The sequence below is a fragment of the Tetrao urogallus genome (assembly GCF_951394365.1).
Source record: "Tetrao urogallus genome assembly, chromosome: 14".
In the NCBI taxonomy this organism is placed as follows: Eukaryota; Metazoa; Chordata; class Aves; order Galliformes; family Phasianidae; genus Tetrao; species Tetrao urogallus.
Window position 1 is genome coordinate 15,725,094 of NC_136827.1, and position 12,362 is coordinate 15,737,455.

Consider the following 12,362-nt stretch of genomic DNA (forward strand, 5'->3'; position numbering starts at 1 on the left):
CTCATCTCCTGCAATCTGTGCCTTGCTCAAGTGAGGAAACTGCTAGTAAGCTTGGATGCATTTTATAGTGGGGATCCAAATCTTTCCCATTTGAATTTTTCTTCTGACTTTGGGGACTGGACCACAATCCCATGGCTGTGCTGTGCGCTGCAGCTGTGGATCAGGCTTTGCAAGGAGGCTGTGGCTTGGCTGTGACACAGGTGTGCAGCTCAGCGGTGTAAATGCAGAGGGAGCTTTGGGATATCAGGTGACACAATCACTGTGTGTCTTCAGTTAACTCTTGCTTGGTATTTATGGTGCATACTTGTCGCTTGGTTTGAGCTATTTGGTTGCATAATATGCATGTCTTTCCCTTGTTATGAATGGGAGCAATTAACGTGCTGTCAGTCAGTCTGCAATGAAAATAAGTAATTTCTAAACCGAGAGGATGTTTGACCAATTCTATTTCTAAAACCAGCGTGCAGTTGCTGCCCTATTGCAATAACACTAATGAATCCATCCTAATCCAAGCATCATCGTGTTTTCCAGCAGTTGTTTACTAAATACACATGAAAGTAGCCAGCTCTCTGTTTTGCTCTAGTTCTGGGATTTCAAGCAGCATACGAATGAGAGGTCTCCAGAACTGCAAAGTGAGAGTATTTGCTGTGATGCTATCAACAGAGAATACCAAATACCTCTGTAAAACGTGAGAAACAGTACTGCTCTGTAAGAGCAATCCATAATGTAACAATGGACTTGTAGCTTATTGATATAGTGACTTTGGTTTATTAAACATTTATTTGTAGCCTCAGTAACATTACATCTGAGGCTTCTAATTGGAATTTAGAAAGGCTAATAAATTTTGATTTCATCCTGAGTGCTCTCAATTCAGGGTGTTTACATTAGCGCTGAGGAAAAGCGATGCCTTAACTGCATGGGTGAGTGGTGTGCAGCGACTGCTGGCTGTGCTGGCGTTGTTGGCAGTGTATTTGGGCAGCAAACAGACCGAGGCAGCATTGGTGTGAATGGTCACGGCTCCAAAATTAATAGCGATGCGCCAAGCCTTGGATATACCCTGCAGCAAATGCATGGTATGAAAGAGCTGTAAAATGAGCTCTGTCAAGGCAAGGTATGTCACGGTGACTTAATACAGCTGGGCTTAATTTTGCCATTAGCAGGTAACATGTCTTGTTAATGCATATTGCTCAAACCAAGCAGCAGCCTGTCACTTGCATGTTATAGAAATGCCATCTCCTGCTTCATTAAGTGGTCATTATGCTTCATTATGGTCTGTGTTAGCAGATGCTGTGAAAGGTCAAAGCTTCCCTCAGCTCCTGTGGAAATGGAACTAGGGTGAGGACTCCTTTGGTATTTTCTTTATGAGAAGTAATGGCACAGGCTGGTGGAGATGCGGAGCTTTCTGGCTGAGCTGTTCTCCTGGAGCTGCCTGCGCCTTGGGATGCTCTTGGCAGCTCTTCCAGGCATTAGCTCAGGGTTATGCACATAAGCAAACATGCAGCAGTTTCACCTGGCAACCCTATGAGTAGCTTGCATTTGTATTCTTCTGAACTAAAAAAAAAAAAATACAAGCTCACTTTAAAAACCACTTTTCACATCTTCTAATTCCCTGCCAGAGAGCGGGATGAGCGGAGAAATCGCAGCCTCAGGAGAGGCTGACATGGATGAGGGGTGGGAGCAACACATCGGACCTCTTTGGTACAGAATTGTTGTTGGTCCCTCAGGTTTTGGTGGGTTCAGGGACCACTGGCCAGGTGCTGTCACCTGGGAGAGGCTTGGCAGCTCCTGGGTGCCAGTTGAAGCTCCAGGCTGCTGGCTGGCCCTGCAGCTCTGAGTGCAGCCTCTGCCTGGGGCAGCATCATCCTCTGAATGTGAGAGGAATAATGATTTTTAGTTGCATCACCTTGTTTGGTATGGTTTGTTGCTCATTACAGGTTTGGAAATCCCAGTGCTCCAGTTCGCAGGGGTTGTGCAGGAGCAGGCTGGGAGCAGCGTGCCCTGTGGGGAAATAGCTCACAAAGCTGTTGCCATATGGGAATTCATTGCCTGCACACTGATGGGTGCAGAATAGGAAGACTGTGTCTCACTGAATGTGCCATGGGAGTCTGCAAAGCCCCGCCAGCAGTTACCAAGCGGAGGTGGGCTCTGTTGGCTCCTGCCACTTCCTTGAATCTGAGCTGGGTTTTATTTTGAGCCTGTTTCATGACTGTTCTCTTGTTTTCAACAGACGTGAAATGATGAAGTCGAGAAATTTTCCATTGTCTCTCATTTTGCTTGGGGCTTTCCTGTCGTTCACAAGGGGATGGATGGACTTGGATGGGAGCAGACGGCCACTCTCAGACCTGGGCAGGCTGCACCAAGAGGTACGGCAGATCGGCTGCTGCTGCAGCTCCTGTGTTTGTGCTGTTCTCAGGTTTTCTGTACTGTGAAGACAGAACAAGTGGGGGCTTATATCTGTGTATTTGTACAAAGCACACACTGAGGAGGTCAGATGAGAAGCAGTGATTGTGTAGAGGCCATGAAGTATGAGAAGCTGTAGGTCTGGGAGTAAAATTGTGCACCCGGTTGTAGTGGAGATGTGGTCTCAGCCCCCAAAGGCTTCATGGTTTGCTCTGTCCTGGGGCATTGGGACAATTGAGCTAAATTTAAGGAGCGAACTCTGACCTGGATCTGTTTGGGTCACTGAGACTTCAGGTGAAACCTGAAGAAGTCCTTTCCCTGCTTAGCCCAAGGGAAACCGAGGCATGCGTAGTTCTGAGGGGACCAGCAAGCTTAAAAGGCCACAGGATCCCTGCTGCAAAGCACAAAGCCATCAGGAACATACCAAGGTGGTGGTGTGGCCTTAATGAGCGACAGTGATGTTGATTCAAGCATAAGGGGACCTGAATGCATGGCCTGAAAGGGGAGGTGGGTGCATCAATGCAGCGTGGTGATGCTCAGCAGCATTCAAGCCCTGGGTTTGTGGTGGTGGCGTAGCAGCTGAACCTACCCTGTGCTGAAGGTGACCCTGTTGACTTTCCTCGTGGTGATGCTGGTTAGGAGTCTGCTCCCTGCTCTGTAATGTGTCCCACGTAGGCTGTCCTCACCAGAATTTGCAGTGTGATCTTTCTGCTCAGATTCTCACCTTGCTGAAACAGAGGTGAGACAGCAGAGCCGTAAAGCTCCAGAAATATGATTTTCATAAGAATAAAACGATGAATGCTGGAACAATTTTAATTATTTAATGAGTTTCTGATTACTGTAGGTTTGCTAAATGATTGCTCAAACGGTTGGAAGTGGGATCTGGTGGGGAAGCAAAAGGAAGGACACTTGGGTACTTTGTTGCCTCAAACGCTTGTGTGCTGGCAGTCAGCGCCAAGCTAATGATGAGCCCAAGATGGAATCCTGCAGCACTCAGATCTATTTAAGTCTCAGGATTTTTTGTTCTACTTGGAGAATCCCCTTTCTTCTGGCTGACTCCCAGCTACAAATACCTGTGTTTGTGCGCTTAATTTCAGTGCAGCAGCTTAAGGCAGTGGAAAAGATGCCTTTTACTGTTTAGCAGGCCTGACAATCCTTTGAATGGAGTTGAATGTTGTGCAATTCTGAGTTCTGCCACAGGTGTTTTTCCCTCGAGGTGTCCCTCGTCTGTTCTGCAAAAGTGAAGGAAATGGTTCCCCTCCTCTCCCCTTGTATTTTGCTGCTATCTGGAGTCACCATATGCAGGCACTGTGATGTTAAGCATGTTTCTGTATTGCCTGAGATCACTTTTGCCCTCTTATTAAAGAAAAAGAAGTTTTTGACGTGTTTTTGCATCTCAAAATGAAGTCATTCCTCACTAATGCATGTTTGTTACGATTTTTGAAAATGTTACCCTAAATAATTAAATTCATTACTCAAATGATTTTTTTAATATAAACTGTAGAACTATTACAAGACATGAAAGGCGCTCATTCATTTGATCTTGCTCTAAAAACCGTGAAGTTATTGCACCAATTACTTGATGTTGCTTGAGGTGAAAGGATCTAAGCTGGAAATATATTTGTTCCGATTTGTACAGAATTGATAGCAGGTGTGAATATTAAAACTTTTAATGTACAAAGGATGCAGTTAAAATAGCTTCAAGGGGTGTCAGAATTCAGGTTTTTTAATAAATTAACTGCACGGAAAGCTTGTTCCAAAAAATGATGCTGTTATGGTGCAACACCAAAATGAATCTGAATACTGAATGCAGCTTTAAGGTAGGGCAGTGAAATTGAGAACTGCTGTTTTCTCTCAAAATGCATTCATCATCTTTCAGGAAATTTAGTTTTCATACGTTTTGTAACGAAACAGTTTGATCTTTTTCTAGTGATATTGGCTTTGATCAGATGGGAGTTCATCTCCTGTGCTGCCTGGTGGTGCCTGTTTATCCATGGGACCCGTGGCATCTGGCAGCTCAGAGGCTGCAGTCTGTGCCATCCTGCCATGCTGCTCTTTATTCATTAGGAATGTTTGTTAGTTACCAAATATGTGGCTGCTGATTAATGTGTAATTCCATTAACACGCGTTTAAAACGTTGAATCACAAATGGAAAAGCTCCAAGTGATTCTGAAATTGTTTTAGGAATACATAAAGGGTTAACTTACAGGTCACATAATTTGGAGCGTGCTCTGATCTGAAATGCCTACAAACTTCATCAAAGCAAACACTTGGCTGTGGGTCACTGACCTTCACTAATACTTGTTCCTATGTAGATCACAACAAGTTTCCTGAATCAAAAACATTACTTAATTTATGTTCAGATTGCCAAATCGATTTCTTCATGGTCTGTTGTGAAATTATTGCAGTTGTGCTTTGCATTTATAAAGGGAAAAATAAGTCTTGAGGCCACAGACTGCAATATACACTCTTCTGCATGAGAAATTAACTTCCCAGCACAGCACTGCACTGATGCTCAGCCTTCCACCTCTCAGATTTATGGCTGTTCCTGAGAAGAGATTTGTTTTCTGAAATATTTGTAGTCTTGATTGGAATAGCAATAAACATGTGGAGGCAGTCTGAACTTCCTTGGGCATATAATGAACTAAAATAGGAAACCTAATTAAAAAGGATGGTGTTAGTACTGCACTGAAAAGCATCAGCTTGCCTGGTCCGCATTAATTCTGGAGGATGATGCTGTTGCTTTTGCACTGTGAACCTTCTCAGGCTCCTTCTGCAGGCTGCTCCAACACTTCTACAGCTTCTGGGTGCTGCACGTGGAGCACTGTGCAGCTGGCATCTGCAGCTTTCTGGGGTGAGCCATCAGGAACCAACTCCTGAGCAGAGTACGTGTCAAAACTCCTGAATATATAGAGCTGCTCAGCTCTGGGGTGAGACTTATGGAAAAGGCTTTGCTCTGCATTCAGCAAAGTTGTTTTTGTGCTGAGGTTGCTCAGTGGCTGGTGACTCTGCACACAGCAGGGGGGGGGTTGAAACTAGAGGATCCTTTTCATCCGAGGCCATTCTACGATTCTGTGATTAGAGGTGGCCACGCTTCATGGACGGCTCTGTGCAGTCCTAGAAGGGCTCTGAGGTGCCTCTGAGGCAAAGTATGGGGTGTTCTGAGATCTCTGTTCCCTTCTTATGTGGGAAGGAGCTCTCAGAAATGCAGTTTTGTGAGTCAGTGCTCTGAGGTCATAGTAACTGATTTTTTTCCCAGCTATTGGGGCGCTGTACCAAAGTATCTTAGTTAACATTCTTATTTTCCCTCTGTTGCAGTCAGTATGAGGCTGCTTTTCTGACTGTGCTGAAGCCAGGCTGCTTGCCATGTTTCCCAGGGCCAGTTTCTCCTATGAGAAGGGAAGGCACAGTTCTCAGCTGGTGCTTCATCAGAGCACTGCTGCAGGTCATCAGCAGGACTCCACCCGCTGAAGGGAACACAAATATGCTGGCACAGTGCTGCACCTTCCATTAAATCTTGTATTATCATGTTTTGCAGGGTGCAGCTGGCAGGTAGCCTGGCATATTTGGTAGCAGCTGGATAGTGTGAAAGTTGAGAATAACCCTGTGCTGTTGCTGGTCTAACGGTGATATTTGGATGTTCCTGATAGCTCCCAGGTTGCAGTGCAGGTTGGTGGGCATTGGGCATTTTGCCTCTTTGGGCCACTGACCCAGAGCTGTTCCAATTTTGTAGAAATAATCTCATTCAGGCTTGGGTTCCTTGATCATTTTTGCCTACGATTGTCACCTTATGCCTTTAATTATATAATCAGCCTCAAAGTATCGTGTGTAGCTGTGCCAAGTCTTACTTATTTTTATGCTAATGATTGTTGGAAACATATTCTTTTTAAGGTGTTACGGTTTTCTTATTGGCATCTGGAAGCTTTTGGCTGTGTAGATTATCTGTTGTTTGACTTGCTCGTTACTTATTACTTGCAGGGCACCCAAACCACTTACAATCTGCACATAATAAATGTCACCTTCACCTGCACTGTGACTGGAGCCAGCTGAGTGGTGCCAACCCTCCTGCACAGGGTGAGCCATCCCTGTGCCCACGCACAGACTGAACTGTGCTTCTCCAGGAGCATCAGTTACTCCTGGAACTTCTAATCACCTGCAGGTTCTTGCATGTTGTTTCACTTAATGCTGCAGCTAAAGACTGCAGCTGCTTAATCTGAGCAGCAGGGGAGTGATGGGGATGGTTTTGTGCTCTTTCCCCCAGCAAAGTTTTATTTCTGAATCTGACTGGGAAGGGAGCTCTTTGGGAAGTAACATACAAAACTGCAAAGGCTTTGGATAAAAGCTTTTGCTTATAATTCAAATAGAGGCATAATTTCAGAGCATGAGCTTGGAGTAAGACAGGCGCAGTGTATCAATTTTATATGCAGTTGAAGATCTAATGTCCTGGTATTTATTTTAGGAATTATTATTGGTAATGTATTCTATGTGTGTGTGCTCTTCCTGCCTATAAGTCAGTTTTCAGAAAGGAAGGAAAGAAACAGCTGAATTAAAATCTGTGCTGGGCTCCAGCCTGTCCCTCCTCTAAACATTAATGAAGGTGAAGGGAGACAAACAAAACCTACATTTATTTTTGTATCGCTCAGTTATTCACTGATAACCCATTCCTTGTTACGTGCATCTGTGGCATCTCTAACAAGCTGTAACTGCTGCTTGTAGACCATTCCAAATCTAAACTGGTGCATTATCCCTTTGGAGATGAAAAGCTTTTCTTCTGTGCCCTGGGTATCAGCATATCCGCAGTTGAGAGTATTGTGGAATATTTTCATGGTGCTTGGATACACGTTAGGGTCCTTCATCTGGAGTTGGGTTGGGTCTGAGTGCTGCCTCTTGAGGAATGGTGGGACTGTGAGGATGGGGGCACCTGGCTCTGCTGAGCGGTGGCACAGACTGACCAGCAGGAATCAAATTTGCATTGATTTCTAATGTCACAGTTAAGGAACTGTGAAAAATTGTATCTAGGTGGGGAAATGCTGAAATATGCCTGAAGCAGAGAATAACATCAGAGTAAAACTTATTTGGCAAACTGGGGGGAAAAAGAAGTCTGAGATGATTTTTAACTTGGGTATGGTGTGCTGGAGGGCTGTGTTTTCTGATATTCTCTTCAGAAGTTAATTAACCTGAAAATAAAATGACCATTTTTTCCCAAATGTAGTGTATCTTCCATTCACAAAAGGCTATAGCAGTGGCTTTTAAGGGAAGGCAGCGTGACTTACAGTACTTCTTAGCATCAAGCAGGGCATTTCTTGGCTTTTTATATTAGGATGGATACATCTGCGTACTTGGAATTCCTGAAACGGGCTTCCCGTGAGCTTCCAGATCACAGTGTGGAAATTTATGAAGCTCTACCTGAGATTCTAATCTGAAGTCCAGAAATAGTGAATAAAATCAGAGGCAGTCATTATCTCAACTGGTGACCATATGCACGAGCAGATGATAACGTGGGATGTGGCACATTAAAGATTCTCTCTTTTTTACCAGACAGGGTAAATCTAAATTTCCAACTTCTGCACCAATTCCAAGCTTTCTCTAAACTGTAATGTGATTTCTTTTTTTTCTCTTGTGCCTGGACAAAAAAAAAAAAAGTGAGGTGGATATTCTTTCTCATTGACATTGTTCTTTAAAAATGAAATATACTGTTTGTGACTGTAAACATGACATCCTGGATGTTAAAGCAAGCTGTGTATTTGTCATAACAGCTGCATGTGCTGCAGCCCATACGTACAGTGGCTCACCCACCCTGCATTAGGTGTCAGTGCAATTTTCTTGACTTCCCTACTTGATGTAAGGAAAAATGTGCTCTGAAAGGGGCAAATGATCCCTGCCATATCATTCTGCTAATAGAACAGCTCCTTTTTTATTAATTTGCTGAATGAGTTAGGGCTGTACATTTGGAAATTGTACAGCAGTTAGGCTGATCCTGGGAGCACTTCCCTGGAGACTTGGTGTGTGCAGACGTAATGTCTAACTTTGTGATAGACCCAGCACGAAGTGCAGCTGCACGTGCTGAATTTGCTTTATCTAAGTGCAAGCACTGCAGTCCTGTGGTAAGTACTTAGTAAGAGGATTGCTACAATCCAGCAATAGCAGGACCGTGGATCTGAAATGTTACCTATTCTTTTGCATCTCTTTCACATACTGCATTAGTCAGCTTTGGCCGAGTCCCCTTGCATTTGCTTATAGTTATTTTAAGTAAATAACCTTATTAACTAGGATATTTCGTCATCTAGTGATGAAATAAACATCAGTATTAAAGGACAAGACTGAAAACGCTGCAAAATGATCCTTTGAATTGCTGTAAGCTGCCCCTTAAAGGGCTGTTTGTATCTGTTTGGTACCAAACTTGGTACATGTTAGACACATGCTTGAGTGGTGAGAATAGCAAATGCACAACCATTTACAAATATCTAAATAGTGGTGTGAAAGGGAGGCAATTAAGGAAAGAAGCAGAAGTACAAAGGCGCTGTATGGTAAAGATTCACTCCTTAAAATATTGTTCTGGGCTATTGCTTTGCTGCTTGTCGTGTGGGGGGGGTTAAGAAGTGGTATTCTGGTTTCAGTTGAAGGAAAGCAGACAGGAAATTGTCTTTCCTGATTTTAGGTGTAATTGTGACTGTTTAATGACTAATGTTGCAGTGTTCTCCCTCTTCTCTTCAAATCAGAATGCCAGGATTTTCATGGGAGTGCATGTGGATGTGCAGGGACAAAAAACAAGAACAGTTACAGAAGGTTTATAGATTATGAACGTACATTGCACGTCAGTTAGAAACAGAGTATGAAGTGCTGTTACTTAATGTAATTCCTGAGAGTGCTGGACTCTGCGTGCTTTTCAGCAGTGTTTCAGGATGGGGAGCCTTGTTCTGCACTCCGTCTTATTTCCATCTCTAATGACTGCCAGTAAATCCATTTCTGGCTCCTCAGCCACCAAGCAGTGTGTTACATTATGCATTCCCTATGTGTAGTTGCAGTTAACTCTGTACAAATCTTTTCTACCTCCCCATGTTTGTCCTGAATGAAATGTGATTCTTATTCCAGAAGTACTCCGTGTGCCCATGATTTAGCATTAATCAGGGGCCTGTAATGCAAACTGCCTATTATGTCTTGGCAGGACATCTCAATGTTGTCTTCAAAAAGGCCATCATTCCCCTTCTACAAAAGCAGAAAAAGACTCTGTGCAAAAAAGTCATTAAATTGCATGAGTGTCATGCATGGACGTGTGTAACATTTCCACACGGCAGCTACTGGGAGAGTGAAGCTGTAATAGAAGGCAGTGAACTGTTGCTCTTTTTCCTTGTTCCATCTACCTAGATAGAATTAATAATTGTACTTAATGACACTGCAACTGCTCTGATTTGTAGATGCTGGTTTGGTTAGTCTTTCAGAGAGCAGTTTTCCAGTAGGTAGTTGTCTTGTGAAAAGCAATGCTGCAGCAAACATACTACATTGATTTCCACATAAACAATGATTAGGCACTTCACATACAGAGCAGAGGGGCCTTTTGTTCTGCATTCGATTAACTGACTTTAAAAGGAAGGAAATAGGTGCCGAAATTGAGCCTCGACAAATAAAACTGCTCTGTGGCATGAATGCTACAGTTTTTGTGACGTTTTATAGAAGGGATGATTTTTTTTTTTCCACTGAAGACTTATGATCTATGCTCTGGTAAAACTAGATTTTTAGTTAAAGAAATTTGCAGTCACCAAAAGGTGGCTGTGAAATAAGTCTAATATATAACCATCTGCTTTATGTCTTCTGCAGAACAGCGTTCCTCAGGCAATGCATCTGAGAACTTTAATGGCATTTTATCAAAACAGTTTGGTTCTCTGCTAGTGTTATTAAAACTTGTGTGATTCTCACTGGAGAACAGCATCTGACACTTCAAGGAAGGGGAGGCTGCTCCTTTTTGTGAGGATTGCTGCCGTCACAGCGTGCGTCACGGTGCTGTGCCTGTGGCCAGCCGTAGCAGCAGTGTGTCTTAGTGTGTTAGATCATTAACAGAAAGGTCGCCTTGTTCAGCAGACCCTCAAGGAGGGAAATTAGCATCGTTTCTTATTTTCTGTGCTATAAAAATGAAATAATGAGGCTCAGGAAGACTAAGAAAAAACAAGTCCTTGCTGTAGCTCCACTTTACTCGGGGGGACTGAGTTGTTTGTACCTGGAGCTGATGCCTTTCTGTGGCCACTGCACTCCACTTCCTACCACAGCTATCGGGTATTTTTTTTTTCCCTTTCTCAGTTCCTGTCTACATTTCTGCAATACTTTCTGCTTTCAGTACTATTGGCCTTTTCTCTGTGAAAGAGAGTGTACCAGGCACTGATATTCTCCCAGGTAACAAAGCGATGCTTTGCAGCATGACCTCATGTTCTCCTGTTGAATTGCAATCAAGATTTTCCTCTGTATACTGTCTGGTTTGGTGGTTTTTTTGTTTTTTTTTTTTTGATAGTTTGCATTCATTAGGGCTTATTATTATAAAGGGAAGCAGTGTGAAAGAAGGGGAACTTTGAAGACCAACCTTTGTTTTTTGGTTTTTTTTCTACAGCTCTTTCATGGAAATACCAGAAGGGTATTTAATACAAGAGAGTTGACACTTGAATTTTTAGTAGTGCATGGTTGTCTTTTTTTTCTTTTGATCAATATAATAGTTGTAATTAGTTCTACTGTTTCTGAGCCTTTGAACTGCAGAGAATTCAAGCAGCTTGTTGCAGCGAGGGACTCCAGAGGAACCTTAAAAGTACTCTTCCCTTTTACATATATTACATGTACACGGGCTTAATGATACCAGGCTGTGTCTGGATTTTTTCATCCTGTGCCCCACCTCTCAAACTAATATTTTGAAAAGCTTTGAGAGGTCCCTGGAGTGTAACTGCCTACACAGCTCGGAGCTTTGCTGCCTAAAGAGGATAAATGCTTTGAAGTCTGTACTAATCCTGACTGCCATTTCACATATTTCTCAAGATCACTGAGGTAGAATCCTATGGGGAATAAGGAATAAATGTTTTTATAAGCAAATACCCTTTCTTTATTGCTTATCTCCCTCTGTTAGCACAGAAGGTTCCAAGAGCCTCTTTCTGCCTTTCTGATGATCTTTCTGGTGAGAACTTTGTTTTCAAGGTGTAACGTCCCTTGCAGGGGAGAGAATCTCCCTCTGTGGTGTGCACACCAATGGTGATGATGGATGAGCTGCAATTTGTCTCTGGATGGAGCAGGCATGGCCCAGGAGCATGATGGGCTTCATCCTCAGCCTGCAGTGAGGACCAGGCCTGGCTGGGAGCCCCAATGTCACTGCTGGAGAGCTTGGGGTGACAGGACAGAAAGGGCTGGAAACAGCTGCAGCCACGTAGTGCAGGTTGTGAAACTGCTCACGTTGATGTGATCCTGTCTGGTGCCTCCAGGTTTGGGGATGCAAGGCCTGCAGGAATTAGCAGAGCAGGTGCTGCTGTTACTCCATGAGCTTGCTTTGCTTCTGCTTATTTCTACCTTCTGTCGTTTAGAAAAGCTTTTTCTTCTCACTGTGTGCTCCTGTGGCAGCAAGTAGATGGATTTCATGACATGCTAAACTGTTTTACTTCCCTTTGTCTAAGCATGGTCTGCAGGGAGTTATTTGTAAGCGCAAATAAAGCTGAAATAAAAACCATAATAAGCATCAGGTGGGTCAGAAGGCTCAGGTGGCTGGGAAGGCTGTGTGTGTTATTTTCTTATCAAAAGGAGGAAAGAAAACACCTTTTTATTTCATTCTCAGATAAACATCCGACAGCAATGAACACTAAGGGGGTGAAATGAAGTTAAATAAAGCATATCCACAAGACGAAAAGACTGCTTAATGAGTGCTTAGTGCAAGGGCAGAAAGCTTGCTGCTGTTCCCTCTGTGCTGTGGGGGATGTGGATAGGAAAACAGCTTTTAAGAAAGG

The 12,362-nt window shown here is 43.5% G+C and overlaps 1 protein-coding gene across 1 annotated transcript in view; it reads left to right on the top strand.

The window, feature by feature from the left end:
- Nucleotides 1-1,880: 1,880 nt before the first annotated feature.
- The window catches only part of FSTL4 (follistatin like 4), a gene marked incomplete at both ends in the record, with an annotated part of 181,178 nt that continues 170,696 nt past the window's right edge, over nucleotides 1,881-12,362 (top strand). The window contains 4 exon segments of the mRNA XM_079542601.1: nucleotides 1,881-1,925; nucleotides 1,928-1,955; nucleotides 1,958-2,135; nucleotides 2,225-2,360. Of these exon segments, the coding sequence (XP_079398727.1) occupies nucleotides 1,881-1,925; nucleotides 1,928-1,955; nucleotides 1,958-2,135; nucleotides 2,225-2,360 (387 nt within the window).